Here is a 26,321-nt window from a genome sequence, read left to right as displayed (position 1 = left end):
CTGGGAATAAATTACAAATAAAGATTACTTGAAGCACAAGCATTTTGCTTTTCCTAGACTGACAAAAATACAGTATACTGTATAACTCATCTTGAGAGACAGAAGAGAATCACCACCCTCCCATAAGGAACCACTCTATAGGCAGTACTTTTTGTCTTGATTTTATTTTGTTGAATGTTTTCACAATATTCAACTCTTCTACTCCATAAAGGTTTTTCACCCCAAGAAAACCTGGTGAGCTCCAAGGGCAGCCTAACAGAAAAGTAAATTTGGGGTGCACTGGTAGCAGGAGGGAAAGCAGTGGGAGCCATATCCAGCCTGGAAGCAAATGTTTTATGTTTGAGCTGAGCTTTGCTCCTCTTAAAGGGAAGGGAAACCAGGTGAAGGATGGACAAGGATGCCCCAGGATCTCTACTCTCACAGGGAAAAGTTTCCCACATTATCAGCAGCCTTCTCCAAACCTCCCTGGGAGAACCAAGGAGAAAAAAAGGACGATTGGCAATTTTTCAGCCTGTTTTTATCCCCTCTCCCCCAAGACAACAGCAAGGTCCCCTTGAGAATCCTCAGACCGTAGGGTGAAAGCCATCAAAGACAGACCATCTCCACACACATGGTGACAGGGCTGCCGGGGAGCCCTGGGAAGCAGAACCAGGCTCAATCAGGAAGCTGTGGCCATGGCTTTCGAGGCTACTCCCACTGCTGTTCTACCTTTACCACTGGCAGCAGCCAAGAATCAAACTCGCCACAGGAGAGAACCACAACAAGGGCAACTCCCTGGGGCCGGAAAAGTGTCCCTCGGGTCACAAGTCCTGTTTAAATATCTCAGCAATATCCCAAACTGAGATAATTATTGCTAATTACAAGATCATTTTTATGTAAACACGAAGGGTATTACCACGCATACTTCATCTCTTTTTAATTAAAAGAAGTAAGAGGTTTGTTGAGATAAAAAAAAGACATGCTGACAGCTCCCACCCAAAAGCAGACTTTTCTGCAGTGATAACACCCATCAGCTTCCAGACCCACTGAGAAGACCAAACAGGGAAATCAATCAGCATCAGCTTCCCCAGTGCTGAAACGAAGCAGTTGGCACATTATTAATCACACAGGAGAAACCTTTTACGAGGAAAAGGAACGGACCAGACACCCAGAGGGGAGATACACATGGATTCAGTCATGGCCATCTTACAAACACTTGGGAAAATCACACAAATCACCAGCTGTTGAATTAAAATATTTCAGAGCTGTGAAGGATAAACACATCAGCAATTCTGACTACAGCAACTCTTTAGCTGAGCCTACACCAAACCTCATGTGCTTTCCTCCATTCAAAACCAGTTCCTGCTCCAAGCTGCACATCCTACCCATGCCAAGCAGACTCAAGTACATCGTTATACAGCCTCACCAGGAGCTCCTACCCTTCTTGTATTTCAAAGACCTACCCAGAGCAAGCTGCACATCACAGACTGGAAGAGATACGACCATCCAGCTTTGGACACTGAAGTAATCAATGGCTTGACTTGCCATGCAATGGCTTAACAAGCCATTCCTGCTGCTCAGTCCTGTTTCCAGCTGTCCTAAGCATTTCTCCAGCAGCTCCAGAGTTCACCAGTCCACTCTGACTTCTCATCGTCTCTTTTGTCTCCAGGCACACTCCACTGCTTGAGGCAATTTAAAACACATCCCCAGTCAGGACCTCTATGGGCCAAGCTTGCCATCAGGTGCACCTTCACTTGGGGTGAAGACGCTGCAGCCCCGGACGCCGCGGCACCCTTGGCAGGGCAGCAGGGCGCAGGCAGCCTCGGCACGCCGCAGAGCCCCGGCGGCGAGCGTCCCTACGAGGGAGGGAGGTGTCACCAGCTCCGCAGAGCCGCATGCTCGCAGAACGGGGGACCTCGCTCACTTGCTCACAGATGCACACAAATACCTGCGCCTCCGCCACCTGCCTGCCCCCTCCGCGCCTCGCTCCGGGCCTGGCACTGCCATGGAGCTGGTCTGCCCTGGGGGGTGTCAGCGCACAGCAGGTACTGGTTTGGCAAAGAGTGGCGAGCCTGGTGCTCCCCCTTTGAAGCATCACACGAGCAGTGTGAGGCATGCAAGGGGATGAGGGAGGACGGGTGCAGTGGGCTATAAACTCGGGGTGCGATGAAGAGGAGGTGAACACAGCTGCAGCTAAGGGATATGGAGGGGAGCGGGACAGCAAGGGGGGGAAAGAGAAGGGGCAGCAGCTTGGGAGGGGGAAGGACAGGAGGAGTGCACAGCGGGTGCAGAAGGAGGGCAGGAGATGGAGGGCAGAGGGGGTACAGAGGCTGTGGCTCGGTGGCACCCCACCACCCTTCCACCCCGGCGGCCTGCCGGGGCTCGGGTCGGCAGGCAGCGCCCAGGCAGCAGAGTCATGGCGCGGCCAGGCGAGCAGGTGGGTGGGTGGCCGCCACCGCCTCCAACACCCCGGGCCCCGCCGCCGCCCACCGGGCCGAGGGTCCGTGCCTTTTCACCGCCGCCCCGGGCACGGCGGGGGCAGCCCCAGCACGGCGGGGATACCAACTTGGCGTCGGGGGGAACAGCCCCGCTAACAGGTGGCGCCGGCGCCGCCGACCCGTCCCCGCCGAGCCGGTGGGCGCTGCCCCTGCGCGACGGCGCGTCCCACCCACCGCGACCCAGCGCCAGCCCGCTCCCGGCGGTCACTCACCGGCTCGTCCGCCCCGCCGGGCGGGATGCGCGTCCTGGAGAGCGGGGCGCGGAAGTTTAAAGCCGGCTAACAGTATTATTCGCTTTTGCCCTTCCAACGTAGGAAAAAACCAAACTAGACGAGGCGCCCCCCCAGGCGGGCGAAACCCCGCTCCGCTCCTCCCCGCCGGGGGCTTCAGCCGCGCGTCGGCCCGGCGGCGAGGGGAAGTTTCCACCGCGGTGGTGGAGGCGCCCCCGGCGTGCCGCGCCCGCCCCGCATTGGCACGGGGCGCCGGGGCGCTGTGCCGCCGCCGCGCCCGGACAATGTGCGTGCGGGGAGAGCGGGAGCGGAGCGGGAGCGCGCCCCGCCGGCGGCCGCGGCACACGCCCAGCCCGCGCCCCGCCCTGCCGCCGCTCGGCGCCCGCCCACCGCCCCTGATTGGCGGCCCCCGCCGCCTCCGCCCTCCGGGTGGGCCGCGCCGCCTGTCAATCACCGCCGCCGCCCGCCCGCCGCGGCCCGGCCGCGGGGCGGTCCCTGGGGCGGCGGCGGCTGAGGGGGGGGCCGGGCCGGGCCGGGCCGGGCCGGGCGCTGGCTCGCCCCGGCGGGTGACCCCTGCTGCCTCCTCGCCCCGGGAGCCGCCGGGATCGCGTCCTTTCCTCTCGGGAACCCCACTGCGCTTCCCGCCCCGCGGCGGCCCCTCCGCAGGAGCGCCCCGCAGCCGAGGGGAGGGGAAGGCCTGGCGGCCGCCGCTCCCGCAGCCCGCCCTTCCCCGCGGGACTGCCCGGGGCTGCGCTGCCTTTGTCGGCGCCCCACGGAGGCGTTCTGGGAAGGAGCACCAGAGACCCCTGAAATGTAATGTTGATTGCCAGTCACGGTCCTGCCTGATAACGCGATGCGCTAAACTCGGCTCACAGGGTGCATTTGTCTGGCCCCTGGAAATGCCTGGAAAAATAGATGACTCCAAATTGTTCAAGTGCAATTAAGGCCACAAAAGAAAAGACACCTGAATTGACTCTATATAAGGCAGATGGGGTTCAGTTAGGCTTAGCGGCAGAGATATGCACTGTCTGAGTAGAATTACTGCAATTTCAGATAAAGGTCCAAGCATGTCGAAAGGCTGCCGTCTGATCCTATTTGGGTCCCACAAGGAGCGCCGCTGAAGCAGAGATGGTAAATATTGATGGATTCAATCTTCGTGTCCTGAAATCGGGTCTGTCAATGCAGTGCTTTCCATTCTGTCACAGTACACCGGACATTTTCTATTCTTGGGCACCGTGATTCCCCCTATTACTGTTTGGAAACTACATAGTGGATTGCATAGTCACTGTATTATCCAGCAGCTTGCAGAAGTAATCAAGCTTTGATGCAGAATACGATGTCAAATAAAGTACGTGCTTCTGATACTGGAAAAGCACTGTTCTCTCCGACATATGTTTCAAGCACACTTCCACAATTTATTGTTTCCATTAGAAAAGTATCTAGTAATCTGAAAATCGATCTAAAAACCATTGTTCTAGATACTACGCTTGACACATAATAAAAAGAAAGCTCATGCCCTGCAGAGCTTGTAGTAAGAGCAGATTAAACATGTTCTAAAGATACCCGTTGAGAGAGTTGTACAGGTTTTCTCAGGTCTCACAAACGTGTTGCACCAGCACAAACAAACCTGCCAGAGCACTTTACCAAAAACCAGCACGCAAACAGACAGGTCCAAACAAAAAGGCTGAAGCTTTAACCTACCTCGAAACTCTTCCCTTGCTTCTAACAAGCCCTCCTGACTCTGAATGACCTCTCAGTTCTCCACAGAAGCGAAGGCCGCCGCTCGCGGGAAGCCAGCATCTCTGCCGAGCGAGCCGAGGGCAGAGCAGCAGCGCACACAAAGGTGATGGGTCTCTCCACAGGCAGACACACGCACGCACCGCGCACCGCCTCTCCGGGCTACCTGTCTCGTCTTGTTTTAGCCGTTTCTAACGAGCAGGCAGGCTACTGGAGCATGCAGAAATCTTCCTTTTCCAAGCACCCTGAAAACAGGCTTGTATTTTTCGGTACCTAGGTGGCCCAGAAGAACTTGTCAGGAAGCAAGCATCAAATAGGTAGTAAAATAGGCATAGCTATGGGGGAACCTCAGTTTTGTGCTTCTTGGGCTTCTCAGTGACCTACAAGAACCAAGAAACACCAGAAGAGGAGACTGAAACTGCCTCTCTCTTGCTCATTCTTCAGTGCCAGATCACATCAGGCTGTAAGATACCTGAGGACTATTTGTTTGCAGACTGCTGGAAGACAGAGACGGAATCACCTATTGGTGAGTCATAACCACACAATCTCAGAGGGGTGATGGCACAGACTTGCAAAGACCCAGAGAGTGATAATAGCTTAAAAGTGTCTTCTTTCCCCTTCTACTTTTTCATAAAAAAGCAAAATACTGGGACTAGATCCTCAACTGTGGCAAAGCAAAGTAGCTCCATTGCTTTTGTCAGAGCCCAGATTTACACTTTCTGGGGTCATAGCCCATTCTGTTTGTAAAAAATTGTTCTCCCTGAGCAGATTATTCCTTCCTTTCTCTAAACTTGAGTTTAATTCTTGGAAAATGCCTGGCTTGCAGTGTTCCAACTGTTGTAAGCCTTGCTTGACATGAAAGGAAGGCTAATCAAATACTGGGTCCACTGGCACGCAGAGCAATAAAAAGGAGAGTGAGAGTATCCTAGGTCCTTACTGCCACAGCAAAACTCCAAAAACAAAATGTGCAGTGGAGTTGAAATACCTTCAATCCCCATACCTTCAATTTTTCATGGTTGTTTTCACCAAACTATATGTAGCTTGCAGTTGGAAGGCCATAACTCATAGACGTGCTTATCGTGTCATGGCTTTTTGTACCAGCACTCTAAAATCAGTCTGTAAAAGCACATTACTGATTTTTGTAGGTGCTGTGACCCAAAATTAACTCCTTGGTATTTTCACTCCCTCTTAACTTCTGTAAGAGGGGAATTATAAGAGTAATTAAATAATAATTGTAAGAGTTTATGTCTTAAGACAGCTGTCCACTGTGTGACATACAGACATGCCAAGAGCTTAGTGAGCAACTGAGCGTCCTCATCAGCTACAGATCAAGGCTACATTTTTAAAATTAGTCTTTTTTGGAGTGATTTCTACTAGAAACACCTAAGTTGAATTAGTCTTTCTTTCTCCCTAGTGAAAAACTCAAAAGAACAAGAAAAGGTCTTCCTGTGATCGTCAAAATCACCAGCAAAGTAGGTAGCGGTAATTTTTTAGCTTCACAAGGGTACATACTTATTTTTGATATACTGGAGAGTTTATCAGTTCTCAGCAGACACAGAGAGTAGATCAGTGGTGTCAGTTGCTATTGTTGTTCTGAGTCTCCTGTTGTCCCCATAGCTACAAGTTCACCTGACTTTTAATCATGCAGATTGCTTTCTGGTTCTTTCCATGGCTTTTGAGCTCACCCTAGTCTGTTTTCCTGGATGCACACTTTTTCTGTGTAACCAAAACTTTCTTGGAAAGTGTTTGCAAGGAAGGCTCTGACACTCTGCTCCCTTTAACAATGTCTCTGAGAGCATTCTGAGAAAAGCAGAGATCTCTGTGAGTTTTGCTTCCCCGTTGCACCATATTCTTCATGTTTTTTTAATTTAGTCTTCCTGCAGATACACTAGACTCAAGAAACCTGCGAGTCCTTTTCTCATACTGGGATGTTTTCTTGCTCATCTCTCCCTGAGCTTAGAGGATGAATAGTGTCATGGCAGAAAGCAAACCGATAAGCAATCAACTTTTAAAAAATTCTATCTTTCTAGGGAATGCAAATTGTTTCCTTGTAGTATCTGACAGAGTAACACAAGTAACTTGCCATGGCAACCAGCTTATGGAACAGAAAAAATATATATAATTACACGGTGCTTTCTTACTGTAACAGGGAGAGAAGCTGAGACCTTATCAGTTTTGTTCACTTGTGTGTCATGCATCATCTAGGTAGCAGAACCTGTCAGTAGAAGTTTGTGTTCCATTCAGTGCAAGTCCTCTGCCTTGTGGGCCTATCTGATACTTGGATCAAAGCTGAAGTGCAGTCAGAAGGAAAGAAGGAAGCGTTCAGAAGAATTGAAACAAGGCTGGATTCTCAGAAACACAAAGACAAATCCATTTCCTCAGCAAGCTGATGCAACTCTGAAGATGCCAGTAAGGGACGAACCAATTCTGAAATTAATTTGGCTTGCATTCTCTGACAGTCTCCATTATTTTACTGTCTTCCTTTATTTTTTTTTTAAAGTGATGTAAGTCTGCAGATCTGTTAGTATTTTGGATTTACCTGGGACAAAGGATGGAATAGGCTTGCAAAGTCTGTCTTCAAACCCATTCTCTTTACAGAGATGCTTCTGGAAAGGACAGACTCATTGCCACTCAGCTTGTTTGGACTAGTGAGTCAATTTAGAAATGACAAAGGGAATCAGCTGAGGACAGAGAGGGGAAACCCTCATAGTGACCACTTTGGGAGGAAATAAAAACTGAGTTTTGTTAGCTCAGAGGAGGACAATTTTGAAAACTGTGCACAGAGGCCAGTGGAACTACCCTGTTCTAAGCATAGGCTCATTTACAGATCTGGAGTGGGTCTATGCTTTACTCTGGATATGGAAAGGATGTCTTCTGTGGGACAGATTTGAAAAGTGAAGGAAAAGCTGGAAGTTTTTTAATCCCTTGACTACTGATTTGAGCCACAAGTAACACAGCTCCAACTGTGTGATGGACTGAAGTGTTTGCTCCCCTTTCTATTTTAAAAACACTCTCTCTCAGTTAAAATTTATGCTGTTCATGCACTAGTGCTAATTCTTGAGAAGCAGTGGCCAGCTTTCCGAGCTGCCTGGGGCCTAGCTGAATTCACAGGTAAAGTTCTCGTGACTCATGGACAATTCTCTTCTAGCTTCCTGGTGAGCTTGTAGAGAAAATACTGCTGGATTACAAACCCTGACAATAGCATGACTTGGAAAGAAGCCTCTGAAAAGAAACTCTTAATGTAGCAGATAAATCTGTGTGAGATGCAAAGCTAGAGTTCACTCTTGACAATGAATTCTTTTACTGTGAGTGACTGACTATAAAAAGACTTGGGAAAAAATCTGAGTCTCCTGCAACACTAAGAAACCATGAGATAAATAAAAGTCATCTCAAAGGAACCATGCTAAAACCTTTCAACACTATAATTTAACAGAGTCTCCTAGAGACTGGGAAAAGTCAGTGGGCTTATCCTTGCTGCAGGTTGTACTAAGAGAGATATAGCCACAAGAGACATCAAAAGTGTTAAATGCAACAAGTGTGCACTGTCATCTCAAGGGCCTCGGAATCTTGGAGATACCTAAGACTTGAAGCAGCAATCTAACTGCTGAAAAAAAGACCAGTTAGTCCTGGCTGCAAAGGGTATTTAAGGCTGACACTGAACTGGAAAGATCTCCTGGAATAATCAATTAACAGAAGAAAACACTGAATTAATTAATTAATCAATCCTCAATAAATCAACAAAATCTTCCTCTATATCACCTCCAAAAACATGACATCATCATTCAGATGACCCAAGCAGTGAATGGGACCACGTTGTTTTTAATCCCCAAAATAATGGCATAAATAGTGGATTAAATTCTGCTAAATAAGAGTGCTCAGGCTTCTTTCAACCAAACCACTTGAAATGTTGCAGAAGATTCTTGGTGGGCAGAGCAAAGTTGTCACTGCTGGAGGGTTATCTGATCCAGGACAAGATCTTTCTTATGATGAATTTCCTTTTTGAAATAAGCAAGGCAGCATCTTGCTGGGTGCCTGGCCCAAGCTCCACCAAAACTAGAGAGAGAAAAGACTTCTGTTGACTGAAATAAATTTTGCTAACAGTTGGATTTGGTCAATTTTGAACCGAGAATAGAAACTTGCAGAGAAGATGCTTTGGAATCGCAGAAATGAAAGGCTTTGTAATCAGAGCTTGGAAGTGGAAGGAGATTCATGTTCCATAATTTAAAAATACAGACAGCTGCTGCTGGTTCCTTTTTTTTGCTATTAAAAACCCCACAACCCAAACACACACACACACACACACACACACACACACACAGACACACACACACACACACGTGCACACAAAAGACATAATTCAAAGACTGGTCATTTCCCAGCCAGCCTCCTTATAGAGACACTGTGGGAATGAACAACTATCACATCTCCCTAGGTGTGGCATGCAGTAGTTGGTAACATGAGGCTCTCCCCTGAGTGGATGATGGCATCTTGGACTTCAGATTTTGCTGTGTGGCATGAGCAGGGGGAAGAGATGAGATACGGGTTTGATCTCTGGGTATTTACAAGCAGTGTGGCTTTCTACAACTGCCTGCTAGTTTCAGTCTGATCTGAAGCACACTGACCTCTGCAGTGTCCCATTTGTTCCTGTGGGTGTTTGCTTCAGCCCCCAACAAATGTTCTTTTTGAATATTTGTGCTTTTTCCAGGGAGTTGTAGCTGATCATGTGGTAAATCTGGAGCCTGAGTTACTTAGAAATGACACTGATTCTTTCATTAAATGCCCCCACTTCATCAAAAGTTGCCAGGGTTGGTGAGGTCCTGTGTCTCCTTCCACTCTGCTGAGCCTGCCAGCATAGATCAGCAAGGGTCAACTACCGTAGGAGGCCTGGTAATGCAGAAATCTGCAAGTTGGGAGCCACACTGATTTTCCTGGCAGTGGCTTGCTGGCATATGTACAGGAGCTTTTGTTAGCTGTCAGTCTGAATGGAATGTCAATCATTCCCTTGGAGCCTGATCTTCAGGCTGAGAGAGGGCTTTTGCCTTCATCTTCATACAGCAATAACTCAGGTCTTTGGAAGCTGGAAGCCCTATTTTTTGTTAAGAAGCCCTTGTGATATTTAGTCCCCATGTGATTTTCTTTTTCAAACCCTATGGAAAAGTTTGAACCCTTTGCAGGTGATATGCTACCAGTTTTTTTAATGCAACAGTTTGGATCACTTATCATGCTCTGGGTCATCTGTCACTTTTGCTGGCAGGAGCCAGATTTCCAGAGTGGAAGCAGGATGAGTTGCTAAGGGATGTCTTGTGCTCTGTATAATTTCTGCATTCACTGATGTGCAACAGATATATCTGTGTAGTTCAAGGCCTGTCTGTACCAGATGAGTCTGTACTGAAATCCCAGACCATCCCACATGTTCTCCTGGAGAAGACACTAATATTGTTGGTATTCTTTTAAAAGTAGTCTTCTTCTTTATCAGCTAAATGCTGATTTTCTTCCCCTCAGCATCAAAGAACAATGGCTAACTATATCTCTTTTTTGCAGAAATTTCAAAGTTGTGTTACATAGCATGATTCAGGCATGTACACATGATAGAACTAGATAGAATTAAAGACATTTGTGTTAATCCAGTTAAACTACTGGGTCTTTTTCCTTGGACTGTTTTTTAATATACTGCCCACACATTGTCTCTAACCCTGCCACGCAGCCCTCCTCATCATTATGCTTGAGCTCCTAAGCCTTTTCTTCTCTTCTGTTAAGCCCCTCACTAAATTCTATTTTCCATCTCATGTAAGGAGATGCCCTGAGCCTTGGTTCCTATCTATGCAAGCAAGTAAAGCTGATGTGAAGCAGAAATAAAATAAAATCGGAAAGAAAAAATAAAATCACCCTGTAGACTGGAGAGGAGGATAGAATCCAGCCCTCTCTGATTCTTAGTTCCCTTGACACTCCAGTGTATGCTCTATTCCTACCTAACCTTAGTCAAGCTTGCTTATCTGGTCTCTTTCCATTACAGACAGCTGTTTTCCTCCATGGCAGCCTCTTCCTGATGCTCCTGTGCAGTGTTTCCAGCTCCCCCTTCATCCCTTTCTGTGATTACCTCAAATACATGCTGCTGCAGTAACCAAGTCCATAGGTGACCTCAGCCTTGATGTTATTTATAGCAAAGGTAGACACTGTCCTTCAGTGCAGCTGCTCGTTGTCAGAGCTAAAGATCCTGAGTTATAGAGCTCCCTGGGAGCTTATGGTGGTAGCAGTGTTCCCACATCAAGTGAGATCCAAGTTAGATATTGGAAGGTTTGCTTGGCAGTTAGGCTCTGCTCTTGTGTCACTATCCTGTCTAGGCTGTCCTGAGAGATCCCTAGTAAAGGTGAGGACCCAGTCCTCCCATACAAATGCCTTCAAGAGCAGCACAGGGATAGAAATCATCCCTGCAGTCAGAGGCAGGACACAGCTGACCTCTCCAGGGTATTACTACACCTATTTCACACAATTATCTTCTTGCTGGCAGTTACCCCTTTCCTTATTACAGAACTTTCCCACACTGAAGCTGTAAAGTCGACCACAGCATCTTGGGGGTTTTTATCTACAGTTTGGTCATCCCCTTTCTTCTTCTGCTGCTTCTCCATCAGGGAAGGTGAAAAACAGAATAGAATGCGGTCACTTGCATCCTGCAGGACTGGTGCAGGTCGTTTGCATGTTTCTAGGTAACTTTTCAGGCAGGTGTTCATGAGCTCAGCAGTGGTGTGACTCTGTGTGCATGTGTGTGTGTGTGTGCAAATCTCCCAGATACTCTCTGAGGGCTTTCAGGGGGCCAACATTTCAGAAGTCACACCTCCTGCGAGATTCCTAAGCTGACATGCCCAAAGCAATATATTGCAAATCACTTCTCAGGTTTCAGGCTCATGACTTTATGTTTCGCACTTTCAGTCAGCAGACTTCAGTTGGGGAAATACTGAGGTTAACGTACGAAAATACTGATCACAAATGCTAGTGATTGATGGAATTTCAGCCAGTGACTATCACAGCTTGTGTTAATCTACAGATGTTGTATTGACATGGAGTGATTTCTCAGTTCTCATTAGCAATATGCTTTGATGGGGGTAGAAGGTATTAGCTGTATTTTCCCTTCGGTGAGCTGTTTAATCACTGGAGCTTGCTGGTAGTGGGATTTGGGGAACTTACGTGAGCACAAAGTGAATTAAGAGTAAAACAATACCCTCCCTCTGGCTCCTCTGGGACAGTACACAGGGGAGGAATGGGTTCAGAGCTGTTTTCAGAGCTGGGGTTCTGTTTCCCCATTTAAAGCAGCACTGGTGTGCTCTAGTGAGCACTAAGCAGGAAGCTGCTGCCTCTGTAGTCAAGATCTTCCTGGTTTTCAGGAGCACACTCAGACCAGCTCTCCTGCAGATCAGCACATGCCAGTGAACTTGTTGTAGCATGTTTAGCTGCAAGCTCTTGTTGGCTTGCTGAGGTCTGATCCAAAGCTTACTGCAGATACAGGGAAGATTCATGAACTTCTTCAGTGGCCTTTGGCCTACTCTGTGGAGGCAAAAATACAACTGTGATAGATACATGGGTGAGTGAACTCTACATTACCACCACATTTCACTCTGAGGAGATGGCAAAAGGGATTCTGCAGCCCAACCTTGTGCGTCCCAGAGCAGTAAAAGCAACATGAATCCTACTTAATAAGTAATTCAAAAGCACTTTCTGGTTAGTGAATCATCTGCATCCCAGACTTTCTGAGGCTCTTGGGTAATGAGACAAGAACAGTGCAGCTTCTGTAGTAATTTCTACCTGCTCACTGGGTTGCCAGCCTGCTCTGGCCCTAATTTTGAGCTGTTCTTTTAAACTGCTCTCTGCCACTAAGCAATTCTCATCTAGAGATCTCAGACATGAAGTAATCCTCCCAGCTTTTCTATAAAAAAGCCAACTACCATTAAACCTGTTTTACAGGTGGGTAGGCTGAGCTTCAGTCTGCCTGAGATCACAGAGTGTTATTTAGGGCCAAACTGCCTGGGCTGACACGTTCCTGCAGCAGGGATGACCACTTTTCTTAGAGGAAAAGAGTATCCAGGGAGAGGGAGGGCTGGCCTCTGTTTAGCTACATGCTTTGCACATGACTGTGAAGCACATAAACCTCACTGGCTGCATGGCTGGAATCCAGGTGTCCTTCAGATGAAGATGCAAGTGTAGGGTAAACTAAAACGCCGTGCTCGGCTCTTTGTGCTGAGCCATCCGGCAGGTGGGAATGCACAACTCTGCCTGATTGCTTATGCCTGAGTCACCTCCTTCAGCATTTGCCATTGCCTAGCATGTTAGCATGCTGCCTGCTGGATAATAAATGACTTCATCTGCTGCAGCACTGAGGATACTATTAAAAATTAACCCTGGGAAATGGTCCTGCATATTTTTTTTTCTGTCAGACTCAGACAAGGGGGAAGAGGAGAGGAATGCTCTTGAGGAATGCTCAAATGAAATGGGATTTGCAGAAAAGGCAAGTGGTGAATTGTTAGTAATGGAGAAGGTTCAGGCTTCAGTTTATTCACTGCAGTTGTTGGCAATTGATGATCAAAATTCAGAGGGCTTAAGGCACTTGATAAAGTTAAAAGCAGTGCAGGTAGAAAAGACTCAATAGGCATATTGCAGAGGAGGTCAAAGAATGGGATAAATGGGGATTGCTGTGCTGACATGGAATTTATGACCCGTTTGTAGAAATAAACGAATTTATCATGTGGATTTTATTACCACTTGTAAGGAATGATGCCTGTAGATGAAACACTGTCCAGTTTTGGTTTATGTATTGCACGCTTTTCTCATAGTATCACACTTAGAACCACACCCTACCTATAGCTGCATGCAGAGTATATTTACAGAAGTGAAGGATCTGTATTAAATATCTCAGGAAACAGAGCAACTGACAGACAGATATTTCATTTTCTTGGCTTCTCTTGCCTCCAGCACCCACACAGTATCCATCAAATTGTCTGGAGTCAAATCCTCACAGGCTGCATTTGAAGCTTGGGCAAGGAGCCAGCCTGGTTTAGAGAGCAAAGTCCTGTCTGTCCGCACGCACTTACCACTGTCTGTGTGCTGCAGTCCGGAGCAGGGGAGCTCAGCCTTAGGCTCAACAAAAAAATACCCCTTTAACTCACTTTGCATCGTTCCAAGAAAGGGATTTGGTCTGAAGCCTGCAGGCACATGTATTAATGATTCCATCGTTGACACAAAAATTGCACCTTGTTCTGAGACGTCATTCAGCTGGCTTTGGTACAGCAGCAAGCAGCACGCCCTATCCTGAGCCCATCCTGAGGGGTGTCCCAGCTCCTTGAGCTGCTCTGTTCATAGATGGTTGGTACCTATAGATGGTCTGGATGGCAACACAGGCTGTAATGCCAGGTGCACTGACTGTGCAAGCAGATCTGCCCTCTGGCTGGCATGCTTTCTTCCAGAAGCATGTTGTGGCTGTTGATTTCACAAATGTACTGTGATATGACAGCACCTATCCAAGGACCAAGCTGAGGTCTGCATGTTTGTCCTGAGCCACCTGCTCATCTCCACGTGGCAGAGGTGTTTTAAAATATATGGCTTAAGCAACATTTCCTGCTGCAGCAGGAAAAATGATATAAAGTTCCTTCATAAACAATGTTACAAATTTGCTGGATGAAAAGTACTCAGATATTGCTATGTCCGAATTGGAGACAATTCCTACTCTGAGATCTTTCCTTACTTGTGATATTTCTGGAACCATGGTTGAAATATTCCTCAGGCTAATTCCTGCATTTTATTTATTGTCTCTCCTTTCTCTCTCCATCCAAACAGAGCTTTGTCATTAGCCCTAGTCCCTGGTACCTATGTACAGCTCTTGCTGCAGCCAAGCACACTGCTGGAACAAGGATTTTATTTTAATGATTACTGGCCAGGAGTTATCACAACGGTTGTTATCAACACAACAACAATTTATAAACATGGTCTTTGTGGAGGTTTTGGAAAGCCCAATAGCTTAGAGTTAGGTTGGCACGTCTTTGCAGAGTAGATGGTGCATGTTGAAATCACTTCCTTTAACTTCAATAGATTTGAGATCACACCCATGGTGGGGTTATTTATTTCCCTCGCCTTCACCCCCACACCCCCAGGTCTCTGTATTTCACTCTCCAGGTTACCAAGGACTATGTGTGTTGCTCATATGTTGTGAGGTGAGAATCTAAAACAAGAAAGAAATGACCCGTGCAAAGAGCTGTAGGCATCCATCCAGCCCAATTCTCTAGAAAAGGAAATTGTGATCTACGCCTGGAAAATCTGCTTCCACAAACCAGGAGTTAACCGGTAAACAGTGAATATACAGTTGCATCCTAGACACTTGTGTTTCCACTGGCTTTTAAGGAGAATGAGAAGGAAATGTATTTTTAACACCAGCTCAACTTGTAACTTGATCTGCTACTGCAGGGATAAATCAACTGATAACTTAGATATTAGCCAGCCTGCCAGTGTTTGGTACACAGGATTACTTGGAATGATATGTGTTGGTACATCCATAGCATGGCATAGGAAGTGACCATTGTAGGGCAGGAGGACAGGGGAAGCTTGTGTGTATTCTAAGGAAGACAGGTTCTGCCAGTGGTGGTGTCAGGAGTTGTTGGAGGGATACACATTTCACTTCGTCAAAAGTCCATCTTCGTTTCTAACAGTGGGGAAGTCTAGGAATGAAAGGTCTTTGCTAGACTGTGAAGGAAGTGAATGAGGGTGAATCACAGTACTGTAGGAGCTTCTTGCTCCTACAGATAACAGTAGTACGTGGGCATGGGGAGGATTCCCACTCTGAATTTCTGTCTTCTTCTGAAGGGATTTGCTCAGCCATATGCCCACCACCGAGCTCAGGCACTAGAAGTTTCTGTTCAACCAATATAAGGGTTAACCCAGGGTCTCTTCTAAGGTGTTTCAAGAAAAGAGGATGGAGTACTTAGCCAAAAGTACAAGCATTCAGGCCAAAGAGCAGTGATAAAGTGCAGGTTTTCATGGCCAAAGAGCTGGCCTACAAACATGACTGGAATTGCTTGTGGAAGACAACGTGCCATGTTCACTGCCATGTACTGTCACCAGACAGTGGGGCTGCTCACAGATCCAACCTTGAAAACTACCAAGCAAGGCTTTTGAGGTAGGTGTGAGATTTGTGTGGACTGGGATGTGTTTTATGGTTTTCAATACTTGGAAACACTACCTGAGCATCTGTCTGGGTCTCAGCCAGCATGCTGTGTTAGTTAATGAAGCTGAATTTTTACTGAAACTTCTAGGCAGTACAGAAGCATAGCAATAATACATCTTTTCTCATCACTAATCTAACTTAGCTGCTGGGATGTAAGTACACAATCCTTTTTCTAAGCACACATTATGCAGAATTGGAGCCAAGGCTGTAAAGAGAGTGACTGGAAATCAGGTCTCTCCTGTCATTTTGGGGACAGGGAAACATTCCTCATTCTCTGTGAGGATGTAGAAGGGGTTCCTTCTAGTAGTGTAGAGGAAGTGACCCAAATGTAAGATGAATCCCAAGGTGTTCCAAAGAGGCTATCCATGGAAAAGGCAACCCAAGCTGCTTAAATGCTAGAGAAAATCCCAGTATGGTATGGTGGTGTGTTGCATCACTTTTCATTGCTGTACAGTATTTGCTGAACTAGACTCCAGGCTGCCTGCAGCAGAAGCAGATGTGTAGGGTCAAGGGTTCCTTTGACAGAGCAGAGAGGGCCATTTTTGCCTTTGCTCAGTTCATTCACTGATGCTGAGCCAGAAGGAAGCACAAGTCCCATTATAGACTGTGGAACTGAAACAAACCTGGGGATGGGCAAGGCACTTGATGCAAAAGGAGGACTTTGGCTCTTAGGACAGGGAGCTGTGTCTTCCAGGCTACAGATGCTGGCCCTAGAATAACTTGGGTGAGCACAGTGTTTGTTCCAGTCTGCAGAACTGCCTGGCCCCATTTATCTACCTGCTGATCTCCCTCCTCATCTTCAGACTGCACTCCAGCCACTTTATTTCCTGCCCCACAGGACAGGGATTTGTTGAGGACTTTTGCCAGAGCTGTTCCCTGTACATGGTTCACAGTGGTGTTGTTGCTGTGATGGCTGAAAGCCCCGGTGTACATGAGTTGCATTCAGAATAAGCTTTGAACTGTGCAAAGTGCATGCAAACTAGTGGTGTAATGGCATGCAAACTGGTGCTCTGACCTGATTAAATTTTTTTAAGCCCCAATTTCTCCACTGCTTCACATCATATGTTGTCACACTGATGGGAAGTGAAAATAACAACCCCTTTCTGATTTGGTAACTTTTTATGATGGCTTTACATTGGCACAAAAAGCAAGTACACATTGGAAAGCTGCTGTTTCCCCTGTCTGAAGACAACTAGATGAATTTCACAGCTAAATCCTGCTTGGAAAAACAAACCTAAAAACACAGTGAGGCCACAGGTTCCTTCACACTGCAGCAAGTGATGAAAAAGAGCAAATGTTGCTCCTGAAAAACTATGGAGAAAGAGTCACTGACTGTAATTCCTTTCCAACATCAATTCATTTTCCCCTTGGTTTAATGTTGAAAACAAAGTTGTAATTCAATCATTGACCATGGAATTCATCCCAGAAGAAATGCAAGGACCACCAACAATGTGATCCAGGTGTGGATTATAAATATCTTCAGGAAGAGACATTCTGTATCCCAGGAGCATTAATCCTGCAGCCAGTACTCTTCCTTTTATATTTTGATTTTAAGCCTGCCATTTTTAAGGCCTCTCAACAAGACTTTCTCTTGCAGAGGATTCCTGCCACAACAAGGACAGTGATACACCTAAATTGAATAAAGCCCTGTAGTGGTACTACAGTTGTAAAAGCGTTGGGTTTTATATCTACCAATTCTTTGGTAAAAATTGTCATCTGGCAGCTGCAGAGAAGCTTTCATCTTGTGGGACAGGATACCATACACTGGAAAAGCACGTGTGCAGACAGCATCCTTGAGCTTTCCAAAACCAGGAAGTAGTTTGACCCAAAAGAAACTGAGAAAGATAGAGGGCCTTGAACAGAGGCACAAAACAATAATAATTTATACAGAGGCATTTCAAGTTACCATTGATTCATCTTGAGTCAAGAATTATATAAACAAGGATATAAGCATACTTTTCTGGCTCTCAGTATTTTTTTCAGATAAGAAGCTTTTGTTTCCTTTCTCCTGTAAAAATGTAAAGGGAGAAAAATATTGCATTTAATGATTTAGTGATTTACAACTTTTCATTATAATTAAGGCAGAAATAGGAAATAAGCCTTTCTGGAATTAGGCAGTCCTGGCTCAGTGGCTCAAATATGAATACAGTGCCCTATGTCACCTTTGCTACCCCACGTCTTTCATCCCAATCAATCATCTTGACTGCACGGTAATGCAACTGCTTCTCAGTAGAATCTCTTGGTCATGAACCAGAATCTGCTTTTCTAAAGCAGTAGTACCAAGGAAGGAAAGATCTCTCTGGTGTGGCATCTGCACTGGGTATGGCTTGAAAGGAAGTGGAATTCCACCAGAGTTCTTCCCTCCCAGCAGAGCTGAGTCAGGGTTTAAGCTAAAAAGATATCCCAACACAATTGAAGCCTGTCTTAAGCTTACCTTTTCCCTATGAGACCCTACACCATGACAAGGTACCATTTCTGTTTTTATTGTCTTCTAGTACCCCCAAAATTTACCAAGCCAAGGAGGGTGTTCACTTCCCTTGAGTGAGCATGCAGCAGTGAGAGGAGACAGCTTCTGTCGCTCAGCACTGGCTCAGGACCTCAGAAGTGTGTGGTCACCCTCAAAGGCCACACATGGTTTCTGTTGTGACTTTGGTGACATCAGTAGTTTGGTTCACTTGCTTATAGAAGCAAGGGCAACAGAAAACTGTGAATGCCCATCTTTCAGTGTGAGTTAAAATACTCTATAAAAACTGTTATCAAAAGTTTTTCCAGGTCTAGTTCAGTTTGAAAAGATACAGCTTTGTACAAAATGCCAAATGTTTCCTGATGAAGCTTTCTGTTCTGATTGCAGTTTATGAATTCACATAAGGCTGTGAAAAGGAGCAAAAACAAATGCCCAGATTCATTGAATCAGAGAAGATGTTTTATTAACTGGATTCTCTCATTGCCCTTTCTTTTCATGCCAGGTGCAGCAACAGAAAAATAAATTCAATTCGCAGACTCCTGTCATCCTCCGGATCTTTGGATCAGTTGTTTTTCCCTCTCAGCCTCATTCATTGCTTCTGAGGATGAACTTCTAAACACCTGCTGTGGTCGAAACTGTTCTTACATCATCTCCTGAACACAGTGACTTCAATTACATGAAACCATGAGGTTAATGCCACAGTCGAGACTTCAAAGCTGTTTCTGCAGACCTGAGCTGATTCTTTTGGAAAATGCTACAGTAGCTGCTAGTTCTTTACCAATAGAAGAATTACCAAAGTTGTCAGTATTCTGCTTATCATGCAATACAAGAAGATGAGAAAATTTTCTAGCAGAACTGCAGTCTGAGTGGGGGTGGCAGTACCGTAGGATGAGTTCTCAGCTTAATCTCAGATTAGTTTCGATTTTTGTCTTTTTGTATAAAATGGAGATGAATATCCTTGTTCTGTACTACCTACTTGAACCAGATGACCTTTAAAAGGTCCCTTTCAACTCAAACTATTCTATGATACTATGACTCTATGAAATTGTTAGTTGTGCTAGAAAAGGGATTCTCACAAGAAAAAAGGTGATTACTGGGCTTACTAATGAGGGTAAGAGATCAGGCTGCAAGGAGAACTATCTTCAGAGACACTTTGAACAACCTTTCAGAAGGGGGGAGACTGATAAGTAACTAAATGACTCTGATGGGTTATGTGCAATAGCAGAAAACTTTCCTCTGGCCCAAAAGTCCCCTCTGGTTCTATGCTTCTGAGTTTTTTGGACAATGAAATCCTTAAATGTTAATTATGCAAGTAGCAACAGCGATTATCTATTGATCAATAATATTAATTACGGACTGGATTGATTGGATGTTGCTTGTGACTGAATAAAACCAGAAGAACAGACAAACCTTTTCTTGTGAAATAAGCCTCCCAGAGGAAAAGCATGTTTATCTAGGCTTGGCTTTCAGAGGAGGTTTCACCAATTCCTGTTCATTTGGGTAACACCAATGGAATTAATCCAGACTAATGCATTTTGTTGAGTTCATGTGAAGGTGAGATCAGAATAGGATCCACTGTCTCTAAGTAGCTCCAAGGTATGCTAATTGTCAATATTAAGATTCTAAAACTTTCTTGGATAAACTGAAACATAACTTTTCTTTCCTATAAAGCTTCATGAATGTACAGCTTGGTTCCTGGATAGAGATCACATCAGCTCCACAGTTATTAATTTACGGATTTCTCACTGACCTTAGCTCAGCTCTGGGAATGGTGCCAGCACAATTACAGTAACTCTGAATAAAGAGACATAAAGCTTCTGTATCTACCCTGAAATTGTGCCAGAATTTTCTCTTCCTCAGTGATGGAAAGATGCATTTCTTCAATTGGTTTCAAATAGTTCAGACTGCATTGGCCGTAAGTAGATTATTTCCAGCAAAACAAAGAAAACAAGAAAACGACCATGCAGATGTGTGCATACACAATACAGATACTCCACAGATAATCTTTGGGAAGTGTGTCCCGAGAAGGTGTATGTTGGGAAACTGAGTCAAGGTGATTTGAGCTAGTTACTTGGAAAAAAATGGCAGAATTGGGAATAAAATTCCAGGGGCAGATGCTTGATTCAGTATTGTTTTCACTGAATCACACTACCTTCCCAGAGCACGTCAAGGCCCATTGCCTTCCTTCCTGTGAAGATGGGCAGCTGGATTGCAATAACACCAGGTGGAGCTGAGTGTGCTCATCACCTTGGAAAATCAGGCCCCTGGTGATTCTCTCTGATGTTAATTGTCCGTCAGACCCTGCAAGAGGGGAGTCAACACATTTCCTGACCTATGGTCTAAGTGTTTCCCAAACCCTAGAGTAAATTGAATGTAGTTATGGAGGAAATGCTGATGCAATCCACCAGCAGCTGCTGCTCTCCCACATCCTCACAAAGAAGGTGTGAGGGGGTGAGTTGCATGCAAGTAGTGTAGTCAAAACCTCAGCCTCTTCTACACGGCAGGCTGGACTCTGTGCCTTCCTGCCTCTGAGAGAAACGCTGCTAAGGGCTGTTCCCGAGAAAATCCTGAATACAAACCCCTGAAAAAGCAGGCTTTTCATGTGGGACCACTGAGCATCCAACCACATCTTCCTAGGTGCCTGATTTATTAATCCTATATTGAAATGTGGAAATGTAGGTATCTTCTAAGTGTGAGTGAGAATGGTAAGAGCTGCATTAGAGTTTCACTCTTGCACTGAGATATTTGATGATGTCACCAACAAAAGTTGAACCACATCTGTTGGATCAAGATTATGACAAACTTCATTCTTACGTGTCTAATCTTTTGTCAACTCTGGTCTGGAAATTTGATCTTTTAACCCGTTTGGATTTTAGTTGGTTGTTTTCCTGGTTTTTGATTTTTTTTTAATGCAAAGTCATTTGGTGAAACCAGCCTTGCTATCTGCCACAAGCTGCATTTTTTGGTCTTTAACACACTGCAGGCGTGTGGGATCACCTTTGTGCATGATGTCATTAGTTTTTCATCGGCCAGCAAAGGTTTTGGATGTTGTGTGGAACAGAGATGTCCCCAACCCCTCCTTCAGCCGTGCGATCACCCATCACCCAAATCCCACACAGGCCCTTGCTGCCTTTCCCGTCCCATTCCGTGCCCACCCCATTTTGCTCCGGCTGTTTTCCCGCTGCAAGCACGCTGCTCTGCTATTCCCAGCCGTGAACCCTCCGTGCCTCGGGAGACGCTCCAGCCTCTCCTCCCCCTCCTCCCGCCGGCCAGCGGGCGGGGCCGGTGCGATGCGGAGGATGGACGGACGGACGGACGGACGGATGGGAGGGTGGACGGACGGATGGGAGGATGGATGGATGGATGGGAGGGTGGACGGATGGATGGGAGGGTGGACGGACGGACGGGCCCGCCCCAGGTGCCGGCGCCGCGGCGTTGCCGGGCGACCGCTGCCGCTGCCTGCCCGCTGCTCGGCCGTTCTCCCCGCGGCCCCGGCACGGCCGGCAGGTAGGAACCGGCCCGTGGGGACACCGGGAGGGAGCGCTGGGAGGAGCCCCGAGGTGTCTCTGTGTGTGGGGGGGGGGTGGCTGGGTTCCCCTCCTTTCCCAGGGCTTGCGCGCCTGGTTTTAAGGGGCGTTGGGAAAAGGCCGTTGTGGGGACCATGGCGATCGGTGTGGGACACACGGCCTGGTGCGGGACATATGGACTGGTGTGGGACACACGGCCTGGTGCGGGACATATGGACTGGTGTGGGACACACGAACTGGTGTGGGACATACGGACTGGTGTGGGACACACGGACATATGTGGGACACCTCCAGTGCTTCCTAGATTTTGAAGACTCCTCCAAAGCATGTGCATCACGGTAGCAAATGCAGCCTATGTGCAGGTGGAAAGCACCTGAGGTCTGAGACTGAGAGTCTCTGTTTGTGTTCTGGCAGATGTAACAGCGTGTTTAAATTTTATGTTTTGGTGGAGCTGTGAGGAGAACAAAGTTGATGAATAAATAATCCTGGGCAGGTGTGAGTTGTAGAAGTATCCCCAGGTATTTGACACTGAGAGAACGTGCTCCTCCATGGGCTCTCCTCAGCTTCTCTGGAAGGGCTGAAGGGATTTGCCCGTGCCAAATTTAGGGGCTTTAAGCTTTTTTAAGCTTCTTGCAGAAATGGCTCGGGTGGGGTCCCTGCCCTGCCTATGACCCCTCTGTGGTATGGAAAATTGTTTCTGTCAGCAAGGAGCTCGCTTTATCCCCTCACAGTTTTTAGCAGTCAGTAATGAGTGAATTGGGTACCTTCAACTCTCTCCCTTTGTCTTGTCTGTGAGGCCTGTGCTATCCTGGCTCTGCACCTGTCCTCTATAGCTGTTGATTCCTGATAAAAATGTTCCTGCTCACCTATTACTTTCCATTTTGGCTGCTTTTGCATGGCAATGTTTTCTGACAGCTGATACTGTGAAAGTATGCTAAATATTGATGTTAACCTTTTATCCCATGCTACCCCAATGGTGATGTTTTCTCTAACACAGAATCAACTTACTCCTACCAGAAAAATCAGTGCTCTTTTTGTTCAGTAAAAAACTTCTTTTTGCCCAACTATGTAGATTCTTCTCTATCAAATCCTTCACCTTCTCATGGTCTCTTTGGGAACTCTAATGAGTTACACTTTCATTAAGCTCTTCCAGGCTCTACTGCTTCGTGTCAAGTTCCACTTTTAAGCCTTATTGAGTATGGACTTCTGCTGCTACAGTGAATAAAGTACTTCTCTTTATTAATTGCTAAGTGCTCAGAATCTCTTGGGTTTGTTTTGTTGTTTTGTTTTTTGTTCTCTTGAAGATTGTGTTCTTACTGTTGTTTTAGCAGGACATGGAACAATTAAATAACACTATGAGCACCTGTCAGTCAAGATAAATGAAGATAAACAGTTGTGACTACTGAATTAAAATCTCTGTAGGAGAGGAATGGGAAATGATGCAGAACAGCAGTGGCATTGGAAGAAAAGGTAATATAATTTCTAATGTGCAAATTACTGAAAATGTTTCAGAACTTTTAAAAATCACTCTCACATTTAATGGTATTATTTTTCTTCATGTTATTTTGTCTGGTTTCAGTTTGCCTAAAATCTTGGATTTAAAATACAGTGTTCAGGCATGTCAGATCTCAGAGCTGCTGGCATTAACAGGTTTTGTTGAGAAGGTTGTGGTGATTTTTTTTCTGGACTTTGTGTTCTCTCTCTTGACTTTAACACTGAGAATGACTATGTTCCTGTAGGTCTCACCTCTCAGTGACAATCACTAAAATTGACATTTTCGTTTACTACTATAATGGTTAGTGTTTTTATACCTTCTATGGAGTCACATGTGGGCTTGAAAAAAAATTGGAAGCAAAAGCAATTTTATATCAGTAGGGTTGCAAGTCCTTGCAGTAATACAAATCAGAAGACCAGATTTGCCATGGCAGATGCAATAAATACTAACATGTCTGTATTAAAAGTAAAAGATTGTGGACTCTGGCTAGTTCAAAGAAACATTATCTGATATTAAAAAAAATATTAGAAAGCACGTATTTCTTTGACTACAGCTTCTCACATCTGGAAGCAGTATTTGAAGTATAGCAAGCTGGCTGTTTATCTTGCATATTGTACATCTTTAATTTCAAATTATGTTTTAGAATTAAGTTCTCAAACTACCTTGTTTTTCTTTCCTTTTTTTTTCCAATGTTCCTAATATATGTGGTGATTTGGCATGGTTTTGCTTTATTTTAATGGAGTATCCACCAACATTCAAAGTGGGGAAAAGAAACATATATAGAATGAAAGGGCTTAAGTAAATTATTGATACTTGGGAAAGAGCATTCAGCTCTTGTATTTGTTATCTGAAAGTGTAATCTGGCAGCTGGTCAAACAGTGTTAAAACTTTTGAGAATAAGGATTGAAAACAGTGGAGGTTCATGTACTGTCTCTATGGTCATATCTGGAATTTTGGCCATATCTTGTGCAAAACTAATCATCCTGGAGGGTAAATGGCAGAACTGAAGTTCTTTCTATTAAATGCTTCAGAGAGAAGATGAGATGATGCAAAAGAAAGCTATAATTTGATGAATGGCATGGACAGTTGGATATATCCTCCATAATTCTAACTCTTGTTGACCTAATTTCTAATTTTAGCCTCCAAGCAACCTATGCCTGTCTTCTACAATTTAAATAAACCCAGTGCAAAAATGACCTTTCTCAGTTTTTAAAACTGCTTCCTGATACATTTCTGTATCTTCTTTGGTCGTTGGATGATTGTTTGTCATGTCCTGACACATGACAAATTACTGCTTCCCCAGACACCTCCCCAGCTGTTGAACACAACTCACCTTTGGGACTGGGAAGATACTGATTGCCAGAAATTACAGCAGCAGGCCAGGGAAAGGATCATTTTGGACTATCTCTGCTTCTGATAGTATTTTTAAAGGATCTGTTTCTGACTGCAGTAGTTGCCTTGGCCCAGCAGGACAGTTATAATGCCACCTCTTCAGTAGCCCAAAATTATTTCCCAAGGTTCACTTTTCACTGTGAATCTTCTGCCCTTGCTAAAATTTTGGCAATGTCTGTTACTAAATAAGCTCCTGTGGCATCACCCACTGTTCAGTGTTTTCCTACAAGTTCATCTAGAATCTATCTCTTTTAATATAATCTGTCCCTTGTGAGCAACACATTGGAAATCAGAAACTTCCCAGCCACTCTTCAAAAGGCTTTGCAGGCCAGGAAGGAATCTCTTGCTTCAAATAGCTTAATTACCAAACAAAATGGACTGAAAATTGTTTGAGGACAACCAGAGTATGCTGAAACTCAGAAATGCCATATATGATGCATTTTCATCCTGCACAGAAGTTTGTATTTCAAAAGGCTCATAAATGCAATGCAATAGTAGCTGAGGTAAAAAAAAAAAAAAGGTCGGTTGTTATTGTCCTTTTCTCAGCTGGAATCTGGAAATTCTTTTAAATGGTGGGTACTTAAAATTCCAGTGAAGACCAAAACCATAGAGTTTTTCTTCTCTGCAGCTTTGGACTGTCACTCAGTTCTGAGTCCATGGGTTAGAATATATTTGTTCATCTTGAAAAGATACTGATTCTGCCAAACCTTGCTTTGCTTGTATCCTTTTTTAGTATGTCTAACAACATGCCTAGCATCTAAATTTTTAAGTAATTGCTGAATTATGCCTTTTAAATGCAAGGAAGGTAGATACATCTTCCAGTGACATCTACATTTAAGGAAGGATCTGTGTGTGTGACAAGAGCATGTATAATATATATAATATGTTGATCTCTATGTACCTTGTCATTAGCTATCCATGATAGGACCCCTACATAAGGAAAAGAGTATTTTAACTAGACCAGCCTCATTTCTCCCTTATTTAGCATCTGGACACTGTTGGATAAAAGCTTGTGGCTATGAAGGCCGAATGTGGTTTCCTGATTCCTGGCTACCTTGATAAAATGGTGAGGGACTTATTGTTATGTAGTGCACTGAAACAATGGCAAGTGCATTTGGCAACTCTCTGAGGGTGAAGGCGTTGGTACCTTGGAGCTCTGTTTTTCCATAATCTTTGTTGTTCACCAGCTATCCCCACATCCTGCTCTCTGCTTTGGTTTTCTAGGGCTCGTTGTGGGTACAGATAGCTAAAAAGTGTCTTGAGACATTTTCTTACAGCAGGAAGTTCACCTATACATGAAAAAAAACCACCTCAATTTGTAGCATCTTGCAGTTTCATCTAAGGATTTAGATAATGCATACTCATCCATATCCACTGTCTGGAGACTTGCAGTACAGAGAGAATGAATGAACATTTGTAGCCAGACAGAAATTACCACTGACCACCTTCCACCACAGGACTCTAAAAACTAAAACAAATTAATTGGACTTTGATTAATTTTTTCTTTGACATGTAATAGAAAATATAATAGAGAGTGATCTGCTTTCATATCCTGCTATGAGGACATTTTGTTGAGCAATGCACTGAGAGCAGGTACTGGGTGTGCAGCTGCAGTGGGAGCTGCAGGTTGTGCCTGGGTGGGAGCCCCAGGCAAGGGGCCATGACCTGGTGCTGACCCTTCAGACAGCAAAGGGCACAGGGACCTGTGGCACTGGCCAGGGGACTGACACTGGCACACAGCAGGGACCAAGGGCTCAGCAGAAAGACCCCAGGCTATCACAGGCATAGAGGGTACA

At 45.3% G+C, this 26,321-nt stretch overlaps 2 protein-coding genes and 1 long non-coding RNA gene across 12 annotated transcripts in view; 2 read left to right on the top strand and 1 right to left on the bottom strand.

Moving 5' to 3' along the window:
- The window catches only part of HRAS (HRas proto-oncogene, GTPase), a 41,139-nt gene extending 36,593 nt beyond the window's left edge, over positions 1 to 4,546 (bottom strand). The window contains exon 1 of one of the 3 annotated variants that reach the window (XM_088166747.1): positions 4,409 to 4,546. The gene's annotated coding sequence lies outside the window, so the exon portion shown is untranslated. Of the gene's footprint in view, positions 1 to 2,689; positions 3,063 to 4,408 lie in introns of those variants that run through there. The other 2 variants (XM_014873602.2, XM_014873601.2) reach the window with 2 other exon arrangements.
- Positions 1,672 to 19,945, top strand: LOC106851548 (uncharacterized). 2 transcript variants are annotated; one of them, XR_015804394.1, is made up of 4 exons: positions 1,672 to 2,024; positions 3,761 to 4,970; positions 5,859 to 5,916; positions 18,614 to 19,945. It is a non-coding gene; the product is annotated as an uncharacterized LOC106851548 (long non-coding RNA). The 2 variants fall into 2 exon arrangements; XR_015804393.1 differs by lacking the exon at positions 5,859 to 5,916.
- A 1,571-nt stretch (positions 19,946 to 21,516) lies between these two features.
- LRRC56 (leucine rich repeat containing 56) overlaps positions 21,517 to 26,321 on the top strand; it is a 59,359-nt gene continuing 54,554 nt past the window's right edge. For 2 of the 7 annotated variants that reach the window (XM_088166740.1, XM_088166737.1), the window contains exons 1-2: positions 21,528 to 21,618; positions 22,970 to 23,108. Coding sequence is in view for 4 of the 7 variants with exons in the window: in XM_088166743.1 (XP_088022869.1) it covers positions 23,075 to 23,108; positions 24,981 to 24,982 (36 nt within the window). In the remaining 3 variants the exon portion in view is untranslated. Of the gene's footprint in view, positions 21,619 to 22,966; positions 23,109 to 24,980; positions 24,983 to 26,321 lie in introns of those variants that run through there. The other 5 variants (XM_088166741.1, XM_088166738.1, XM_014873642.2 and 2 more) reach the window with 4 other exon arrangements.

Source organism: Sturnus vulgaris, chromosome 6 (assembly GCF_052056855.1).
Source record: "Sturnus vulgaris isolate bStuVul1 chromosome 6, bStuVul1.hap1, whole genome shotgun sequence".
In the NCBI taxonomy this organism is placed as follows: Eukaryota; Metazoa; Chordata; class Aves; order Passeriformes; family Sturnidae; genus Sturnus; species Sturnus vulgaris.
This window is presented reverse-complemented; position numbering and strand designations above follow the sequence as displayed.